The sequence below is a fragment of the Numida meleagris genome, chromosome 4 (assembly GCF_002078875.1).
Source record: "Numida meleagris isolate 19003 breed g44 Domestic line chromosome 4, NumMel1.0, whole genome shotgun sequence".
NCBI classification, from domain to species: domain Eukaryota; kingdom Metazoa; phylum Chordata; class Aves; order Galliformes; family Numididae; genus Numida; species Numida meleagris.
This window is the reverse complement of record NC_034412.1, coordinates 56,058,842-56,078,487: the sequence shown is the minus strand read 5'-3', so window position 1 is coordinate 56,078,487 and position 19,646 is coordinate 56,058,842. Positions and strand designations below refer to the sequence as shown.

At 38.4% G+C, this 19,646-nt stretch overlaps 1 protein-coding gene across 8 annotated transcripts in view; it reads left to right on the top strand.

Annotated features, from left to right (window-relative positions):
* The window catches only part of ANKRD17 (ankyrin repeat domain 17), an 80,864-nt gene that overhangs the window by 58,576 nt on the left and 2,642 nt on the right, over positions 1 to 19,646 (top strand). For 6 of the 8 annotated variants that reach the window (XM_021397054.1, XM_021397055.1, XM_021397057.1 and 3 more), the window contains 16 exons: positions 1,567 to 1,715; positions 2,637 to 2,748; positions 2,925 to 3,070; positions 4,975 to 5,117; positions 5,820 to 6,033; positions 6,894 to 7,069; positions 7,885 to 8,047; positions 8,641 to 8,736; positions 9,715 to 9,831; positions 10,631 to 10,802; positions 11,615 to 12,062; positions 13,038 to 13,193; positions 13,305 to 13,454; positions 13,952 to 15,600; positions 17,298 to 17,495; positions 18,347 to 18,595. In XM_021397054.1, the coding sequence (XP_021252729.1) occupies positions 1,567 to 1,715; positions 2,637 to 2,748; positions 2,925 to 3,070; positions 4,975 to 5,117; positions 5,820 to 6,033; positions 6,894 to 7,069; positions 7,885 to 8,047; positions 8,641 to 8,736; positions 9,715 to 9,831; positions 10,631 to 10,802; positions 11,615 to 12,062; positions 13,038 to 13,193; positions 13,305 to 13,454; positions 13,952 to 15,600; positions 17,298 to 17,495; positions 18,347 to 18,595 (4,338 nt within the window). The remainder of the gene's footprint in view (positions 1 to 1,566; positions 1,716 to 2,636; positions 2,749 to 2,924; positions 3,071 to 4,974; positions 5,118 to 5,819; positions 6,034 to 6,893; positions 7,070 to 7,884; positions 8,048 to 8,640; positions 8,737 to 9,714; positions 9,832 to 10,630; positions 10,803 to 11,614; positions 12,063 to 13,037; positions 13,194 to 13,304; positions 13,455 to 13,951; positions 15,601 to 17,297; positions 17,496 to 18,346; positions 18,596 to 19,646) is intronic. The other 2 variants (XM_021397053.1, XM_021397059.1) reach the window with 1 other exon arrangement.

Here is a 19,646-nt window from a genome sequence, read left to right as displayed (position 1 = left end):
GTTATGACTGTGCTTGTAAAGATGGGAGCAGGAGTTCAAACACATTCTTATCATTCTCTGTGAAACAAATTGGTTGTTACGTTATTAGGTTCTATCTCTTCACAGCAAGAATAAGGAATAACATGAGGTCAAAGTAGACCTTAACTGAAAATTATTAGATTACAGTCTCTTGTTCTCTACAATGCAGAGCTCCCTTAGGCCATGGTTTTTGACCTTCTATCAAGAGTATTTTGGCTCAGCATCAACATGTTCCTTTTAATTCATATCTAGCATGATTTTTCTTGTAAGTTGAGAGCAGCTTTCAGAAGGTGCTCCAATATAAAGATCAGCAGTTTATGACTTAAGTCTTAAGTATAAGGCGAAGCATACTTCTTATGCCCTAAGTTGATGTTTTTGTTTCCTTTCACTGGCATTTATTAGCTTCTTTAATGATATTTGTTATAGGAAGTCCAGAAACAAAAGCAATAATGGACTAAAACCACAGCTGCTTTGCAGAGTAGTAGTACACAGATTGGCATGTTATGGTAAAATTTTCATGGCATCTGTTGAAAAAGTTACGCCTTCTAACTAAGTATAGGAGCTAAATAAATATGACTGGTAACGTGGGATGTAGCCAATTACTAAATCTATTTGAACAATAAATGTGACATCAAAAGTTGGGATAAAGGGATGTTATTTCAGCGTTACTTAAGATTACTCGGTGTAGTGCATTCAGTGAACACTGACAATGTGGAAACTGTATTTCTTTCATTTTGCAGCTAAAGGTCCTTTTGTGAACTTGATGGGAGAAACATCTAACCCTTCACTTCCTCCTTTGCTGATCACACTTGATAAAGACTTGTAAAAACGGGAGAAAAATTGTGGAGGAAAAACATTAGATTCCCTTAAAGACAAACAAATAGAAAAACTGGAGTTTCTTTCCCCCAAATGCTGTTGTAGCGTCAAGTTCACTTGGTACTTGTAACTATCACACTGATGAAACGAATTTCAGGGAAGTGTGACTTTGTGTCATGTCAATATACTGTCATCAACTGTAAGATGATATTACCTTCTGCTGCTTATCCTAACGTCTTTGACCAAAGTCTCTGCAAAATGGCTGTTAAGCTGCTTCTTCACTGGTTTCAACAAATTCTTCTATGTGAGCAACCTGATGCTAGCTCTGCTGCTTTTTTGTGATGTTTGTGGGGGGTTAGGGGAAAGTAGATGGACTTCTACATGGGAATCCTTAAGCTGTCGTAAGAAAAAATGCATAGATAACTGTTGCTTCAACTTATTCTGCAGTCCAGCTTCTAAAGGTATGGAATTCCTGGTACAAATAATGGCTGACTTGTAGGAAAGGTCTTTGATATTTAAGAAGAAAAAGGTACTGTTTTTTTTTCGTGGTGGGCATTTAGAAAACATGACAGTCTGATAATTTCATATTTATTTGGCAAGCTAATATTGTAGTTATGAGGGTTCAAAAGGTGAATTAAATGTGTGGAGAAACGCGCATTTCTGAATAATGAATTATTTGAGGAAATCTTTCCCACTGTTTCTTTTACTAATTGTAATTATTCTGTTCAACAGCAGTGAGCGGAAGAGCATCTGCAATGTCAAACACTCCTACCCACAGCATTGCAACTTCTGTGTCTCAGCCTCAGACGCCAACTCCAAGTCCTATCATTTCTCCTTCAGCCATGCTACCAATTTACCCTGCTATAGATATTGATGCCCAGGTAAGCCTTCCACTGTCACTGCAGCACACACGTGTGAAGCTATTTTGTTGCTGTATCCTGAATAATTCACTTATAGGAAACAGCTCTGTTGTATAATGAGACTTGATTAGCTGGTTTTAGAAAGCCTGTCCAACTCTCTGGAGAGTTGCAGCCCACTTTCCTCTGTGCTCTAGCTGAAGAAAAGAGAAAAGCCTTGCATCACTAAACGTTTGTGTTTCTCATTTCTTCGATGAGTAAATATGAGAAACAGGAAGGTAACTATTAAATATGTTGGGGGGTTGATTTCTGAAAACAAAAACAAGGCTAAAAACTTCTTGCACACTTGTTTTTCACAGTTGTGCTTTGAGTTGTTGGCCAGTGACCCCCCAGGCTTGACAGAAGTATGAAAGTATTGCTAAAACATCTACAGGAATGATACAGGATCTCTCTCACTAAAGAAAAGGCATATCTGTATTGAAAATAATTTTAAAAATAACGACTTCATGTTGTCTTGGGGGCTAGCAAGCCATAAAAAAAAAGCATATACTGCCTTGTATTTCTATTTGCATGGTTCTAGGCTATACATAACATGACCAAGATGATAGGGCTAAGATGCAAGCAGCGTGGAGATGAGAAAGTGTGGATTGTTGTAGACTGCAGTGAGAGATGATTGTGGACTAGGGAGAAAAGTCTCTGGGAAACCAGTTCTAATTAGTTCAGCTGCTTGTGGCAGTTGACTTGGTTTCTGCTGTGACTGTGTGCGGGTTGAACTCTTCTGATAACCTGGTGTCTCATTGCTAATTGGTAAACAGTAATGCATGTCAGTACTGGGTTTGGATGCCAACTACCCTCAGTCGTAAGAGTAAAGTAAAAATAAAACCATGCTCACACTGAAATCTGCTCTTGAGGAATCATTCATATTTCTAATGATTTCTTTTTCAGACTGAGAGTAATCATGACACAGCATTGACGCTTGCTTGTGCTGGTGGCCATGAAGAACTAGTACAAACCCTGCTAGAGAGAGGAGCCAATATTGAACATAGGGACAAGAAAGGTAGGTATCTCACTGTTCAGATCCACTCTAGTCTTCCAGTGTACCATAGTAAATAAATATGCAGTAAATGTAGTTTTTATGTGAAGCTTTTAGGCTTGCTTTCTTGGTAGTTTAATGTAAGTCGCTTAATTTGAAGTTATGAATGTGGATTCTTCAAACATCCTTTTTTATTCTAGGATTTACTCCACTTATTTTGGCTGCTACAGCTGGCCATGTGGGTGTTGTTGAAATCTTACTTGATAATGGAGCTGATATTGAAGCCCAGTCGGAGAGAACCAAGGATACTCCCTTGTCTTTGGCTTGTTCAGGAGGGAGACAAGAGGTGAAGTAAAACATAGTGTTCAAGAGCAGGTTGTACATTGCATATTGTCTGTTTTTTATTTTACGGAATAGGTATAGTAACTTGATTGACAGTGCTGTTCTAGGATGATGTTTTTAAAAAAAAAAATAACCAAAGAGGTTAATGTTTTTGAAGTTATGTATTGCAGCGTTGGATAAAAATTCCTTTATCTATTTCATTAAGTTGGACCAGAGCTGTGAAACAGGTCTCCTAACTCGTGACTAGTTATGGGGTTTTTACATGCTTAAATGGATGTGAATTTGGAAGTGAATGGGATCAGTGTTCCTGTTGAGAAGCTAGAGTTTGCCATGAATCAGCTCCATATGTGAGCCAAGAGGGTGTTATAGTTGGTTCTGCATAGAATATGAGTACTATAGATGGCTCTGGTGTCTCAGACTGAAAAAAAACAACTAAACAGAAGATAATTTTCAAATGATAGATCAGAGGTAAACTTGAAGGAAGTCTTTTTAAACATTATGTGAAATTCTGTGTTCTGTGACTTGAGAAAAAAGTCAGATGATAATGGTCTTAACAAGCTTGAAGTGCATAATTCTGTAAGTGTTTCTATTTGCTTTGCAAAGGCCACAGTGGAAACTATATAAATCTGTTGTGGGGTATTGTGGCATTTAAAGATGATTATTTCACATTTTCCTAGACAAAATCATACTAAAAACTTGTAGCTCTTCTGGCCTGTTTTTCAGCCCCATTCAGAAGATGCTGAATGGGGCAGAGGACTTGGAACGGCTTTGAAGGAGTAGCTGCAAATGACAGTTATGCATTCTTTATTCAGGGGGAAAAAAACCTTGTAGCCAGCAACCTCATACAGGAAAGGTGAATTTAGACTCATCTTTTTACAGATTTGAGATACCTGTCTCTCTCAAACAATGTTTCTTGGGGAAATAGATACTGTTTTCTTGAATGGCTTTTGAAAAATGATTGGAAAACACGGGGTTTTGGGCAGTTGTGAAGATATTAGAGATTACCTCCCTGCCCCAGTTTAGTTCTGGCAGCGTATTTGTCCTATGATTTCAAGGCAGAATGTTGTATTTGAAAAGCTCTTGGCTTCATCTGTGTGGGACCAATCTAAACATGTATTATGCTTGGAAGCCGGAAATTGAGCCAATTAGACATTACTGGAGATAACTCAATGAGTTTTCATCTCAGTGTTCATTTTGACTCATTTTGGCACAAAGTGCAGTTTCCTGACAAGTGTTCTGCATTAACTTCGTTGCAGAAAATAAACTTCATGTGCAATATAGAATGCTGGGAATTGCTTGAGTTGTAAATAAATCTGTGAGGAAGACATCATGTAAAAATTACTTCTGGTTGTTAATATGATGCAAATGTTAATTTCTCTGGTGGCTCCTGTGAGATGTTTGTCTACAATCTGCAACAATCTGATGTCCAGTTATAAACAGAGAATGAAAGATAAAAGTGTGCAACTTCTTTGTTGCTCCTCAGCTTTGGTTTGAAGATGGGTTTTTAATTTGATAATGAATTGAGTGTTACAGTGGGGAGGACAAAAAGCAAGACTATTTCGTATGCTTTTGAACTAAATCTATTTTTTTTGTAGTCTTAAAAATGACTGAAATAACCAGAAAACTGGGATAAATTTGTTTGTTATGCAGTTTGGTATAAATCTTTTAGACGTGTCAATGAGTGGTTGTAACTGATACTGAATGAGTTTCACACTGGCTTTGGGGTCATAATTTTAGTCTCAGTTTTTACAGAGGCCAAGAGTAGAGTGAAGGAAATTAACAAAATCGCTGTCTTTGCATTGGAAGATGTTAACAGTATATTTAGAATTCTGAAGTAGAATAGATTTGTATCAGATAGACTTGCAAGTTTGAGAGGAAAAACATATGTTATTTCTTAAAATACTGCAGGTGGTGGAGTTGCTGCTAGCTCGAGGGGCAAACAAAGAGCACAGGAATGTTTCAGATTATACACCTTTAAGCCTTGCTGCTTCTGGTGGCTACGTGAACATTATCAAGATTCTGCTAAATGCTGGGGCAGAAATCAATTCCAGGCAAGTTCCCTTTTCACTTCTTCGTGGTCTTTACCCTTTCTGAAAGGCTTTCTTGACAACTAAATTGAACTAGTTGGATTATTTATTTATTACATAAACACGAGCCTTGTAATTGTCTTACTTCTAGTAGACTTAGAGGTAGGAAGGAAAAGTTTTTTTTACTACGCTTTTTCAACACTCGCTTATCTTCCTGCTCCTTCCGTATGTTGTGATAACTGCTGCCACGCACCATATTATGTCAGTCCTCTTTGATTAAAGATGAAAAAAAAGTATTTCTTCTTGCTCTGATTGGCCTGCTAGCTTCAAATTACTTCTGGGTTAAATAAAAAAAAGTGTGTATGTTTGTTTCTTGCCTGTAGTTTAAGGAAAGATTTTGCTGTGTTTGAATCCATGCAATGCCTCTTGCATACCCTGAGTAGTTCAATTGTCCATTGCACAAGTCAAATAAAAAGTTCAAGCAGAATTCAAGTTCCTCATAAGAGAAGCCTTTAAATTTACAGCAGTTAAAATCTAACATATCTGCTATCCTTTGAAATAGAAATAGTTGTCCAAAGTTGCTGACAAGAACTTTCTGTGGTTTCAGTTATAGTTGCTGTGTTGCTGACTTCCATTCTTGTTAAATACTCTATTTTCTCCGTTTTTGTTGAAGTCATATGAGAAATGTGATTACAATTTAAACTGTTTTCTTTTTTCTTCTTTCAGGACTGGTAGCAAATTGGGCATTTCTCCCTTAATGTTGGCAGCCATGAATGGGCACACTGCTGCTGTGAAGTTATTACTGGACATGGGCTCTGATATAAATGCCCAGATAGAGACCAACAGAAATACAGCACTAACTCTGGCTTGTTTCCAAGGGAGAACTGAAGTGGTTAGCCTGCTTCTTGATAGAAAAGCAAACGTGGAGCATAGAGCTAAGGTAAGAAGCAAATTGCTCTCCAAAAAGAGACGCTTGCAAGTTATGGCTTGTCATCGTCTGATGGTTTATTGCCTTTTATACATGCCTCTTGGAAGTTAATTGGATGACCAAAGTTGATGTCTGCTACAGATCAATTTCAAGTTTCTGATTCTGTCTGGAAAATACAAAAACAGTGGCTGTACTTTAGGAGCTAGCATTTTTACAGATACACAACTCATTAAAAGAAAAGCAGTTCTTCTGAAACTTTACTTAGTTTTCAGGTGTTTACAAGAACAGTAATCCATTAACTTGAAAAAATGAAAGTATTTAATGAATTTTAAAAGTCAGATTCTTGACCTAGGTTGTACTTAGAGTCTGATCTCTTCTACCTGTCTAACTGCTTCTACCCACAGTAGTAACAGAGAACTGAAAGGAAATGTGTGATTTTGAATGTCTGTCAGAAGTTAATGTGTCCCCCTTCACCTAGCCAGGCACTTTGTGGATGTTGCTAAGTAGCATCTCTTAACGAAGATTAAAAAGTAAAGTGTGCTTTTTTAACAGTACTTATGCTGGTCATCAGCTGTATAAGGTTGGCTGTGTTATTTCTGAGATGCTGCAACATCAGCAGGCAAAGAACTTTCTCAACACTGTGTAGCAGCAGGACGCCTATGCACTGTGTTGTGCCTCCTTTTCTGTGCAGGTGTGCATTTTCTGTCCTTTGAAATATTGGTAATCTATTACAAAACTGGTCAGGTAGCAGGGGCTGCATAGCAGAACTGGAAATACATTACTGTAAGTAGAAATCAGTCCTGGCTCTTAAGTCAACCCACCTTTCACTTCTTTCAAATGAACTGTTTGATTTTCCTGCATATTTATCGTAGACTGGTCTCACACCATTAATGGAAGCTGCTTCTGGTGGATATGCAGAAGTGGGCAGAGTACTGCTGGACAAAGGTGCAGATGTAAATGCTCCTCCGGTACCTTCCTCAAGAGACACAGCTTTAACCATTGCAGCAGACAAAGGGCACTACAAATTCTGTGAGCTTCTAATTAGCAGGTACTGTATTTTTGAAAGTGCCCTGCCTAAAAAAATAAAAATAAAAAATAAATCTTGAATATGGGCTTCTCTAATCTTTATGATGCAATATACACTATGTTATAGGGAATGGGAAGAGTTCTGTTTGACCATTAGTAATTACATAATTCTATTAAGTGAGAGTGATCAAAAAGTTGTGTTTGGTGTTTAAGTACTTTTTCCTGTGTGTGGACTGGTAGAATTCTTCCCGTCTTATGAACTTGTGAATGTTGGAAACGTTTCATGTGAAGTTGAGGTTTCTTGTACTTGTATCCCTGATGCTTTCAGTTTAGCTGTCAGTGTTAGTCATTAAAAAGCAGAAGATGTGCACAAAACGCAAGTCTTAATGATTTCATCTGTTTGAAATTGATCACCAAGTACACGCAGTGTAATTGTTTCTTGAACAGCTTTTGGATCTGTCACTTTCCAAGTAGTGGCACTGGCTGCTGGCTTGCACTCACAGCTTTACAAGTTGTTCTCAGTAAGCTATTGAGGAATACAGTGTACTAATGGATGGAAGTTAATGAGGTAATTAGCAGTGCTTCAGACCCAACTGACAAACAGTATGATTCAGAGTATTAAAAATACATTTAGGCTGAGCATAGGCTTTTCACAGCATCAGAGAAACTAAAAATATTTCTGAAACTGAAGTGCACTGTGAATGCATATGTTTTATGTAAAAATGAGTGTTGAATTAGCCTATTTTTCTTAAGCATTGCATGAACTTTTGCAAGTCCTGTTGGCATAAGTAACTAAAATCTTCCCCATTATTTTGACTGAACGTTTGTTTTTTGTAGAGGAGCCCACATTGATGTGCGTAACAAGAAGGGGAATACTCCACTGTGGCTGGCAGCAAATGGAGGACATCTAGATGTTGTCCAATTGCTAGTTCAGGCTGGAGCAGATGTGGATGCTGCTGATAACAGGAAAATAACTCCTCTGATGGCAGCCTTCCGAAAGGTAGAATTTGAAGTTTACCTTTGGTTTTGATTAATGTTGTCTCAATCATCCATACATAGTAGGAATAAACAGAACGTAACTGATAAGCTGCATCTTTAAAGACGTGACCTACTTACAGTACTTGGCATTGAATCTTCAAAAATAGGTGTGCATGTCACCTGCATTATATCTGTGTTAAATTCTAGTAGAAATTCTCTTCATGGTCACTTTACTGAGTCTGATTTTCATGGGTCTGAGAACAGAAAATGACAGTGTATTCCTATGGAGATGCAGAATATGCAATAGAAGTAAAAAAACGATTTAAACCAAAAGATTGAGTTCTTATGCAAGAGAGGATGAACATTTTAAAAATCAACTTTGAGTTAGCCCAGCTTGACTTGAGATAATTGTTGAACGTAGTTCAAGTGCAGCAGTAATTAAAAATTGCAAATGACTGTGGGAATATACATCTGTAAGTAACCAGAGCCAGGTATTTGAAGATTTGAACAAAATTTGAAAATTTGACAAAAAGAAAATATAGAAGTACATGAAAGTAAGGTTGTAAGGCCAGCTTGACAACAGGTACTTCAATTGCTTGTCTGTTCCTTTTTTAGGGTCATGTAAAAGTGGTGCGCTACCTAGTAAAAGAAGTAAACCAGTTTCCATCAGATTCAGAATGTATGAGATACATAGCAACCATTACTGATAAGGTAAGATTGTAAGAAAATACTTCAGAAGAAACAGTACTGTGACTCAACTTTAGAGTAGATGTTTTAAATACTTATTTGTTGACAAGCTGGATTTCAGCCAAAGGATGAGTCCACCTGAAAGTTTTCAGAAAAAATATTGGAAAAAATGGGAGCACACAGCCAGTGTAACTTCATAAGCCTTGGTGGTATGAGAACGTTGCTTATTATGCATGTTTATTTTCAAGTGTTCTCCCTGTCATTGGTATGTATGTTACTGCCAGTGGCTGTGACCACTGATTGCTTGCATGATGCTGAACACCCAGTGAAAGAAATTACTGCTATGCAACTAATACAGGTCTCTAAGTGTTATAATACTAGAATGTTAAAGTATTTCCCAGGTGTTTCAGGGAGAGAGTGGGGAGCTAAGCCCTGTTTTGTGATGGCCTTTTAATTTGTGCACTTCCTTTGCCTATCGGACTATTTCTCCTTTGGTTTCATAAACACTTTGTCTCAACAGGCATGGGTTATGAACCGTCTTTGTACCACTTTAAGCATGTTGAGATATTAATTATTGACTTCATGTTCTACCTCTGAACGGGATATCAGTTGGCAAAGTTGGGCACGTAAAGGAAATTTCAAGCTTCAGTGAAGGGTTACATTGATAACAATTTGCACTTGGGATCATGTCTTACTCAAGAATGGAAAAAGAATTTCATCTGTGATGGTGCTGTGTCACTAACTACTTCATGACTCAAAATCAGTGAACGAAACTTTTGCAGCTTATTTGCCAATGAGAGATTAACTTGGTATAATTATGGATGTTTTGTAATAGTACTGTGCTGGAAGAAATGGAAAATGTTCATTTTTTTTTTCTCCCTTAAAAGTCTTCTTTCCAAGTAAGGAAATCAGTAAATTAGTAGTGTAAGCTTGAGAGTGTATATTCGAAAACGTTCACTTTTACTTTCTAAAATAGTATGTTGATGTACTTCGTTATTTTAGGAGATGCTGAAGAAGTGCCACTTGTGTATGGAATCAATTGTTCAAGCCAAAGATAGACAGGCTGCTGAAGCCAACAAAAATGCAAGCATTCTTTTAGAGGAATTGGACTTGGAGAAGGCAAGTTAAGAGTTTGGAGTTGTGAATATTTATTTGATCATATTACAGTTTCACATTCCTTTCAAGGCCAGAAGACCTGTGAATGTCCGTACTGAAGTATAGTAATCAATATAGTTGGAGTGTCTAGAGCTGAACATCAAGTTGTTCAGGTTATCTTTGTACCTTGCCTTCTGACTTTTACTAAGAGAAACTGGGTTAAGATACTGATACAACTATATTTCCTCTATGTAATACTGTACCAAAAGAGGATTTTGAAGTACAATTTTTCTGTCCTGAAAACGATAGGTGAGCATTTTCCAGTCACATTGGTATGGACTTGAGGTCTAAATACTATTTTGTGTCTTAAATAAAACAAAATATGTGGATAATGTTCCTAGAAACCATGGTGTTGTAGTAGAAATGTTATTGGAGAAAAAAAAAGAAACTGAGTAGAAGTACAGTGTCAAATGAGTGCGTAGTTTATATCCAACCCAGCTGAAAACACGGCATATTCTAACCTTTGAGAGGGAAATGAATGTGTTAGGGCAGTACTGCTAAGACAAACATGGTTGTCTTAGAATCCTGAAAACATGTTTTGGAAAACATGTTTAAGATGGTGTTCTCTATTTCTACATCAGCCTTCCGTTAACATGGGTAAACAATCTGTTTGGAAGAAGTAAATGTAAAATTGTAGATCACAGAATTTAGCTGGCTTTGTAAATGTTAGTCTAAAATGTAAGTTCAGCTTCTCAAGAAATAGAAAGCATTTGCTTTTTTTTGAAATGCATGGAACACATATTGTAATGTGCTTGACTTTTAGCTACGGGAAGAAAGTAGGAGACTGGCTTTGGCTGCTAAAAGAGAGAAAAGAAAGGAGAAAAGGAGGAAGAAAAAAGAAGAACAAAGAAGAAAATTAGAAGAAATAGAAGCAAAAAGTAAAGAGAATTTTGAACTACAAGCTGCTCAGGAGAAAGAGAAGCTAAAAGCTGAAGGTGATTTCAACCATTTGCCTTATTTGTGGAACATTTCCAGTCTTCTTGTGGCTTTTCTTGTCAAAGCTTGAGTACAGTCTTCTTTATGACCTGCTGAGCTTTCAGTAGTTTACCTTGAAACCCATAGATCGCTCTGCATTTCTGTCTTATCACTTTTGTGTCTTGTTAGGGCTAAGGATTGCTGATAGGAGGTTCAGTGAGAGTTACAGGTTAACTTCACCACAGGAAATGTTTTGGCATGTTTTTACTTCTAGGTCCTACTAACTGAAACCTAGCCAATTTTTTTTTTTGCTCACAAACAGAATGATAATGTTGATCCAGTGAAAAACTGGCAATGTTAAAATTCTAAATATGTTGTCTTATCTATCCAAATATTGGCTCTTCTGTATCTTGTGGCATTGAGCTTCATCTTCTGTGGTGTGCTAAGAAGTGGTCTTCACTGACTGCTGCGTTGCTCTGATAAGCTAAAAGAAAGGGAGATACTTGTGACAACTTTTATCTGTTGTTTCATATACCTGTTTTTCCTTTAATTGCTTTTGTCTCTGTCTTTCCATGCTTGAATTTAGTTTCACACTTAATAAATTTCTGCTGCATTTGTTCCAAGATCAGAATGATATGCTAGATGAGTTACAATAAACAAGGCAAGAAGCTCGATGACATGACATGTTTAGTAGTTGTACAGATACCGGCTTTGTTAGAGATTCTGCTTGATTCTTGGAGTCTTTTAAAGTTGCTTGTGCAGCATTTAATATGGCAACTGTTATTTGGAACAGAATTAGCTAAATTAGTACTGTTTTTTATTCTTCCATTAGATGATCCAGAAGTCCCAATGGAGCCTCCTAGTGCTACCACTACAACCACCATAGGTATATCTGCAACTTGGACAACTTTAGCAGGTTCTCATGGGAAAAGGAATAATACCATCACCACAACAAGCTCCAAAAGGAAAAACAGGAAAAACAAAGTAGCCCCTGATAATGTTCAGATCATATTTGATGACCAGCTCCCAATTTCTTATAACCAACCAGAAAAAGTGAATGGTGAATCTAAGAGCAGCAGTACTAGTGAAAGTGGTGATAGTGACAACATGAGAATTTCCAGCTGTAGCGACGAAAGCAGCAATAGTAACAGCAGCCACAAAAGTGACAATCATTCTTCCACAGCCGCTACTAACACACAGAGCAACAAAAAGCAACCATCGGTTCTTGTTACTTGTCCAAAGGATGAGAGGAAAGCAGTTACTGGCAAATCATCCATAAAGTAAGTTGCTGTGACAACATATGCCTTTTTATAAAGTGGTTGTTGCACTCTATTTGAAAACTGCACCCTTAGTACGTAAGTCCACGCAGATTAAATCAGTTGTTAAGTGGATGAGGCCATAGTGGTGTATGAGGAACGTAATAGAGGCGTATAATAATTGTTGAAATTTTAATATGAACTAAGTAGTAGATTCTGAAGCAAGACTCATTGTCACGGATCTGAAATTCAGAGAATTATTAGGTTATTCAGAGATGTAGGCATCTCAATACAAGCCACCTCTTAGCAGAGCGCTTTTGTGCTATGTGGTAGTTACTTTGCTTTGTGCTATCTTGCCCTTGCCCAAGGCTGCTCAGGGTTTCACTTATAAAGATTTGAGCTGGAGGCAATCTAGAAGTACTCTCCTGCCTTTTTAAGAGTTATAAATTTATTAGTGAAATTAACAGAGCTAATTAGAGAGCTGTGCTAGCTCTAGAACACAAACCAGTTTGGATGTACAAATTAGATGTGCTCAAGATTTTTAACTGCTAGTGAGAAGTACTTATTCCAAGACACGGTGTACCATTTCATTCTCGGCATGGGTATTGTGAGAACACAAGGTCTTAACACTGAGAACTTGGCATTCACCTCACCGTGCTGTTTTGATGAAAGGTGTCTTGAGTAATAGGAATTTCTCCCCATCAACTCCGGATCACAGAATACGAATACCATTTTAGCCTTCATAAGCAGTGTTGCTGTTTTGTAGTGGGTGATCTGCTAACACCATGCTAATGTTTTACAGAAAGGTTTCTGGGGATCAGGGGTGTGATGGTCACTTAATTTTAACTCCATGTTGTTATTAATGTGGCTTGTGCATTTTTATTTGCTGCGCTAAAAGAGGAAATAGTTTTGGCAAGCTTGAGATTGGGCCCAGTGGAAGTTATTCTTCTGGTTTTCTTTGCTAGTCTGCATTTTAATAGAAATTAATTTTTTTTAAAGGTTGTCTGAAGTCATCAGTGAAGTGACAAGTAATTCCCTGTCTACTTGCACAAAATCTGGTCCTTCCCCCCTTTCTTCTCCAAATGGAAAGCTAACCATTGCTAGCCCTAAACGTGGTCAAAAAAGGGAAGAAGGATGGAAGGAAGTTGTAAGAAGGTAAGCTAAACTTTTCCGTAATTTCCTCCTTACATTCTTTTGGCTAACCTGCCTGTTACTTTGTGCCATCTGAAGTGTTTCCCAGCTAATGTTTTTTCTTTTTTTATATAGATCCAAGAAGGTTTCTGTTCCATCAACTGTCATTTCCAGAGTCATTGGCAGAGGAGGATGTAATATCAATGCTATACGTGAGTGCACAGGAGCACACATAGACATTGACAAACAGAAGGACAAAACTGGAGATAGAATAATAACAATAAGGTAAGCAGACCATTCTATTTGTTCATTCCTGTGAGGGCTTTTTTCATTGCAAAACATGCTTATCTGTATAGACAAATGAATCTGTTTGACCTAGATTGTTCCTTGAAAGATACAGATGCTTCTTCAGGACAGGGAAGACAAATAGGGTAGCAGAAACAGAGGTGAACTGCAAATCTTGTGCCTTTGCATTTGTACAAAAGACTTTGAAGGCAAGATAGGGAATGTGCAAATGTTTTTGATTTTACATCTCTAAATATGCCGACTTATGTAGGCAAGTCAGTTTTCTAACTAGACAGGGTTTTCTGGGTTAGAGTACTCAATTTTAATTTCTTAAATAATCATCAGCAACAACAACAACAAAAAGGCAGCCTCGCTCCTCAGTTTTTTTGCTATCTGTTAGCATGACAGAAAAATTGGCAGGATCCTGTTCTTGAGGTACTTTACTGTGTATAAATGTTCAAAATTCACTTTCCTTTTCCTCTCCTTTTGTTCTTCAGGGGTGGCACAGAATCAACAAGACAGGCCACACAGTTGATTAATGCTCTGATTAAGGATCCAGATAAAGAAATTGATGAACTTATTCCAAAGAACCGCTTGAAAAGTTCGTCTGCAAACTCCAAAATAGGGTCATCAACACCTGCCGCCACTACAGCTGCTAACAGTTCTCTAGTGGGAATCAAAGTGACCACCGTAGCTGCTTCATCGACATCTCAAACTGCCTCTGCACTCACCGTGCCTGCAATTTCTTCAGCATCTAATCACAAAACCATTAAGAATCCAGTGAATAATGTGCGACCTGGTTTCCAAGTCTCTCTTCCATTAGCATATCCTCCTCCTCAGTTTGCACATGCTTTACTCGCTGCTCAGACTTTCCAGCAAATCCGTCCACCTCGGTTGCCCATGACGCACTTTGGAGGTACTTTCCCGCCAGCTCAGTCCACATGGGGTCCATTTCCTGTTAGGCCGTTGAGCCCCGCAAGAGCTACCAATTCGCCTAAGCCTCACATGGTGCCTCGCCATAACAGTCAGAACAGCAGTGGTTCTCAGGTGAATTCAGCGAGTTCTTTGACGACTAGTCCAACAGCTACAACAAGTTCAGTGGCTTCTACTGTGCCTGGTTCTTCTGCAAACGGCAGTCCAAGTTCACCTTCAGTCAGAAGGCAGCTTTTTGTTACTGTTGTGAAGACGTCAAATGCCACGACAACCACAGTGACGACCACAGCAAGTAACACCAGCACAGCGGCTACGAATGCCACATATCCAATTCCTACTGCCAAAGAACACTACCCTGCATCTTCCCCATCATCGCCTTCTCCTCCGGCACAGCCAGCAGGCGTTTCTAGAAGCAGTCCTTCAGACTGTGCAGCAACCTCTCCAAATAAAGGTGCACCTTCGTCTGATCAGGAAGTGGGTAGTCCGCCAGCAGTAGAAACGAGCAGCTCGACCAGCAGTAGGCAGCCCAGTACAAGTTCTGGGAGTTCTTCTGTGCACCCTGCTCATCAGCAGCCTCCAGGAGCTCCTCTGCAAGAGGCAAGACCCCCTCTTCAGCAACCTCAGGTTCCTGCACCAGATCCTCGAATGGTTGTGCCTCCAAATTTAGCAGCAACAAGCTCGTCTGCTCCTGTGGCAGGTCCAACAAATGCCCCAATGACCTATCCCATGTCTCAGACATCAGTGGGGTCTTCTCAGCCTGCAGCTAAGATGGAAACCCCTGCCATCAGACCGCCTGTCCACGGAACTGGCAGCGTCCATAAGAATCCGACTCCTGTGCAAAATTCTTCTGTTGCAGTCCTCAATGTTAATCATATCAAAAGGCCCCCCAGCGTTCCTTCTTCAGTGCAGCTTCCTTCTACCTTAAGTACACAAAGTGCTTCTCAGAATTCAGCCCATCCAGCAAACAAGTCCATGGGTAACAATTTCAGTGCTACTTTACCATTTGGGCCCTTTAGTACATTGTTTGAAAACAATCCTACATCTGCTCATGCCTTCTGGGGTGGTTCTGTCGTTTCATCTCAGACAACACCAGAGTCTATGCTATCAGGAAAGTCTTCATTTTTGCCAAATTCAGAGCCTTTACATCAGTCTGATACTTCCAAAGCCCCAGGTTTTAGGCCCCCATTACAGAGGCCAGCTCCAAGTCCCTCAGGTAAGTCTGACTTGTGTTCATACATGGTATTTTCTTCTCATAATCGCTGCATGTTTTTGTTTTGAAGACTTACTATTTTCTGCCTCAGCTTTTGTGATCAGTCATAGGAATGTCTGCCGTACAATGAAAGCGTGCTCTAACACTATTTGTCGTTCTTGTTTCTGTAAGTGTAGTTAAGTTCATCTTTCTTTTAAGTGCCACCTGTCAAATCCGATACCTATTAGCAGGTGATGAGCTTGATAAAAGTGAAGCCGTGTTCTTTTTGCTATTCCACTGTATTGCAATAGCAGAGATAACAAAGCGCTTCACTATTGTTTTCACTTCTGTACCATAAGCTAGTAACTATTCCAGTTTTTGATAACTTGCTACTTGTTCTTAGACTACAGAAAAACGTGTGCCCTCTTCAAAGTATTAGGATAACAATATCCGTGTTTTAATGTGGACTTAATGAGAGGTGTTTCTTCTTAAATACTAGATTTGATTTAAAAAAAACTAATTATGTGCACTTACTGAATAGTGTAGCAGGATTTTTAGCCTTCTGCACAAATGCAAGCCAAGAGGTTGTCACAGAATCTGTTCTCTAGCTCCCAGAAAGTACATAACACACAGTTCTTACCATCTGTGCTTGTTGTACTAGGATCTCTGTATTAGTAATACAGCTTAATTCATGAATCGAGAAATTTAACAGCTAGCTTTCCAGACTGTGTAAATATCATGGCGTTGAATAGTTCCTGAGGTGTGTTCTAACCACAGTTGTACCATGATGTGAGCAATTTCTGAAGCCTGCAGATGCAGTAGGTGAAGCTGGAAATGTCTACAGTGTCAGGAAGTGTCATATTAGTTCATAAGAAAGCAGCTCCTGAGAGCCTAAAGAACCTGATTGAAAAAAGAAATTGGGCTTTCATAAAGGATGGTGCAAAGGAGGCAGATGCTGAACCATTTTATTCTTCTGTCAGTTACTAGTGAATGACTTTTTCTAACTATGACTAAAAATAATTTTAAAATAGCTTTAAGTAAGAAAAAGATCAAGGTACCGCAGCAGTTGAGCATTAAGCTTTCTTAATGTTTTTTGAATCATAAAATTTTAGATTAATTTTCCATTTCTTCTTTGAGGATAATATTAACGGTTAGATAATGTCTGTAATCCGGATACCTCAGCTAGAGAGGGCTCTTGGAGAATTGCTGCTGCTTGGTCATTTTGTCTTACTTTTGTAAGTGAAAACGTGTCCCTGATTTTGAAAAACAACACTTCAGTCTTGATGTATATAAAAGATGCTAAAAAACAATAGTATGGGTATATACAAGATAAAATGTGTATGATAAACTTTCAAATTTTTAGTATTATTTCAACTTTCCCCTCTATAAAATCTTAGTTTCTAAACCTACAAAATTTAAGTTGCAGTAAAATGATCAGTTATGTTTCTGATGTCCTCTATATCAGAACATGTGTTCTGTTCCTTAATTTATTTCCATTTAAGGTGTCTGTATGATAACATGAATAATTTGTGATTTATCTACTACGTAATTGTTGCATATTGTCAAGACTTGCGAAGCATGGAGCTTAAGACTTCCAATTATCTTGAAAATAATACGAGAAAATTGTGACTGATTGGATGTAAGTTTTCCTTTTTCCCTTAAATGGGAGATCTTTTTCATCTGGCAATAATGGGAGTTGCTTCTGCCAATTTCTCTCTTAGGTATTGTCAGTATGGATTCACCCTATGCTCCTGTAACACCTTCATCTACACACCTGGGTAACTTTGCCTCAAACCTTTCGGGAGGTCAGATTTATGCACCTGGGGCACCTCTTGGTGGAGCACCTGCAGCTGCTAATTTTAACAGACAGCATTTTTCCCCACTTAGTTTATTGCCTCCATGTTCATCAGCATCAAATGGTGAGTTCTAGTCAGCAGGAAGTAGTTGAGAAGCTATTGTATTTAAACAAAACAAAAAAAGGCAGCCTTGTACTACCAATTACTACTGCCTATTAATACTTCTATTTTAGGAAGGCTTTTTTAATGGCTGTGATTTTGTCATGCTATTGGATTTACTTACTCTTGTTGCCGCTAACCCTGGGCTGCTACTGTATGTGATATTCTTGTGAGGGTATTATTCTAAGTGTGAGTAGTGTAAATTCTGTAATGGTATTTTACTAAAGCCATTTCTGCAGATAAACTGGTATTTTTTTTGTTGTTAAAACAAAACTGTATAATGTGTTTCAAGGGAGGCTGTTTACGGCAAGTTCTGGTACCTTCTACTACTGCCTATGCAGCAGTTTTTTGGGCAGAAAAAGAATCCTATTGAATGCTGACCTATTCAGGGAACAAGTTAATCTGTTTTAGTGGTAAATAATAAAACAAAACCAGAGCATCTCAAGATCAAAAAACCAAACAAAAACATGGTAAATTGCAGTTATGCTTTTGAATATAATCCTTAAATCCTCTGTTGCTGATGCACAATAATAGTTTAAATTTTGAACAGTCTGTTGCAGTGCATGTCTGCTAGCTGACAGGGCTAATAGGACAGGATAGTACTTGTTCTATTTAAAACTAAATGCATGATGAATGTTTCTGTGATATGTTGGTAAAACTGTTAAAATTATGTTGAAGTATCTGCTGTATGAACATAGCACTAATAAGCTGCCATTTGCATTTTCGGTGTATACTTCAACATTAAGGGGTAGGTGTGTAGTGATGGGGGCAAGGGTCTGGCTGTTGTTAATTAAATGTTTGTTGCTTTTTTGTAGAATCCCCTGCTCAATCAGTGTCTTCTGGAGTAAGAACACAGTCTCCCACCCCCTCAGCAGTGTCCTTGGGATCAGAAAAATCCAGTAATGTTTCTCAGGACAGAAAAGTTCCTGTTCCAATTGGGACTGAACGATCTGCACGTATTAGGCAAACTGGAACTTCTACTCCATCTGTTATTGGGAGCAACTTAGCTGCTCCAGTGGGACATAGTGGTATCTGGTCCTTCGAAGGTATAGGTGGCAATCAAGGTATGTAGTGTTAACAGAAATCCATGTGTTTCCAGTTTATATCAATACTGTCTTTTCCTACGTTTCCTTTGGAGCTGAAAGATGATGCAGAAGTGTGTCTCAGAGAGGCTCTTTTTCTAAGGAAGTTGGAGCAAGGACTTGTATTTGCTGTACAGTCCACTTAATTGTTTTATCAAGGTCACAGTAGTAAATCTTTCTGTTTTGAAACACCTTGGCTGTGAAGGCTTTTTACTCAAACAGACGTAGCAAAGGAGGTAAGACTGTGTTATACAGGGGTGAGCTGATTTGAGGATTCAGCTGATTGAGGAGGAGGGGAAGATGAAAATGTGCATTCATTATTTTGTCCCATCACACCATTTGCCTTTTACTGACATAAGTCTCTAGACCCTACTGCAGGCTTATAGAATTCAATGTTTCAGAATTTATTCAAAATTCACATTACGGTTGAGACTGAGGTTTTCTCAGCAAATAGAACTCTTAGATGCAATTTATGAGACTGTTTTGGTTTTTTTGGCTTTTTTTGAAGTTGTTGGATTTTTTTTTTTCCCCTCATCCCAAATGAGGGGAAAGGAGTTATAAAGACCATGTTGGATGCAACCTCTGGAAGTAATCTCAGACATCTGCACTAAACTGGATTCGCTGTGAGATCATACTGGGTTACTCAGGGCTTTATTTGGTCTCATCTTGGAAACCTCTAAGGATGAAAAACTCTGAACAACCTGTTCCACTGAGCGGTGAAAACATCTCTTAGGGTTTTGGTAGGCTGACAGTGAACATTCCTCTCATTTTTTCCCTAAGTGCAAAATAGGGCATATCCAAAGCTTTTTTTTAATTTCTCTAATGTTTGCCTCATTTCTGTAGTGATATGCTAGCCATCAGTAAGACTTCAGGGATTGAACATTTTTCCTTGGATCCTCTTAATTGCAATGGTCTCCCCTTGTCTCTTTGCTTTGCTTTTGTAGTATTGCTTTATTTTTATTTTGTAGGCTTACTTCAGCATTTGGTTTTTAGCTTAGAATGGAATTGACTCTTACTGAGAATTAGGATACTT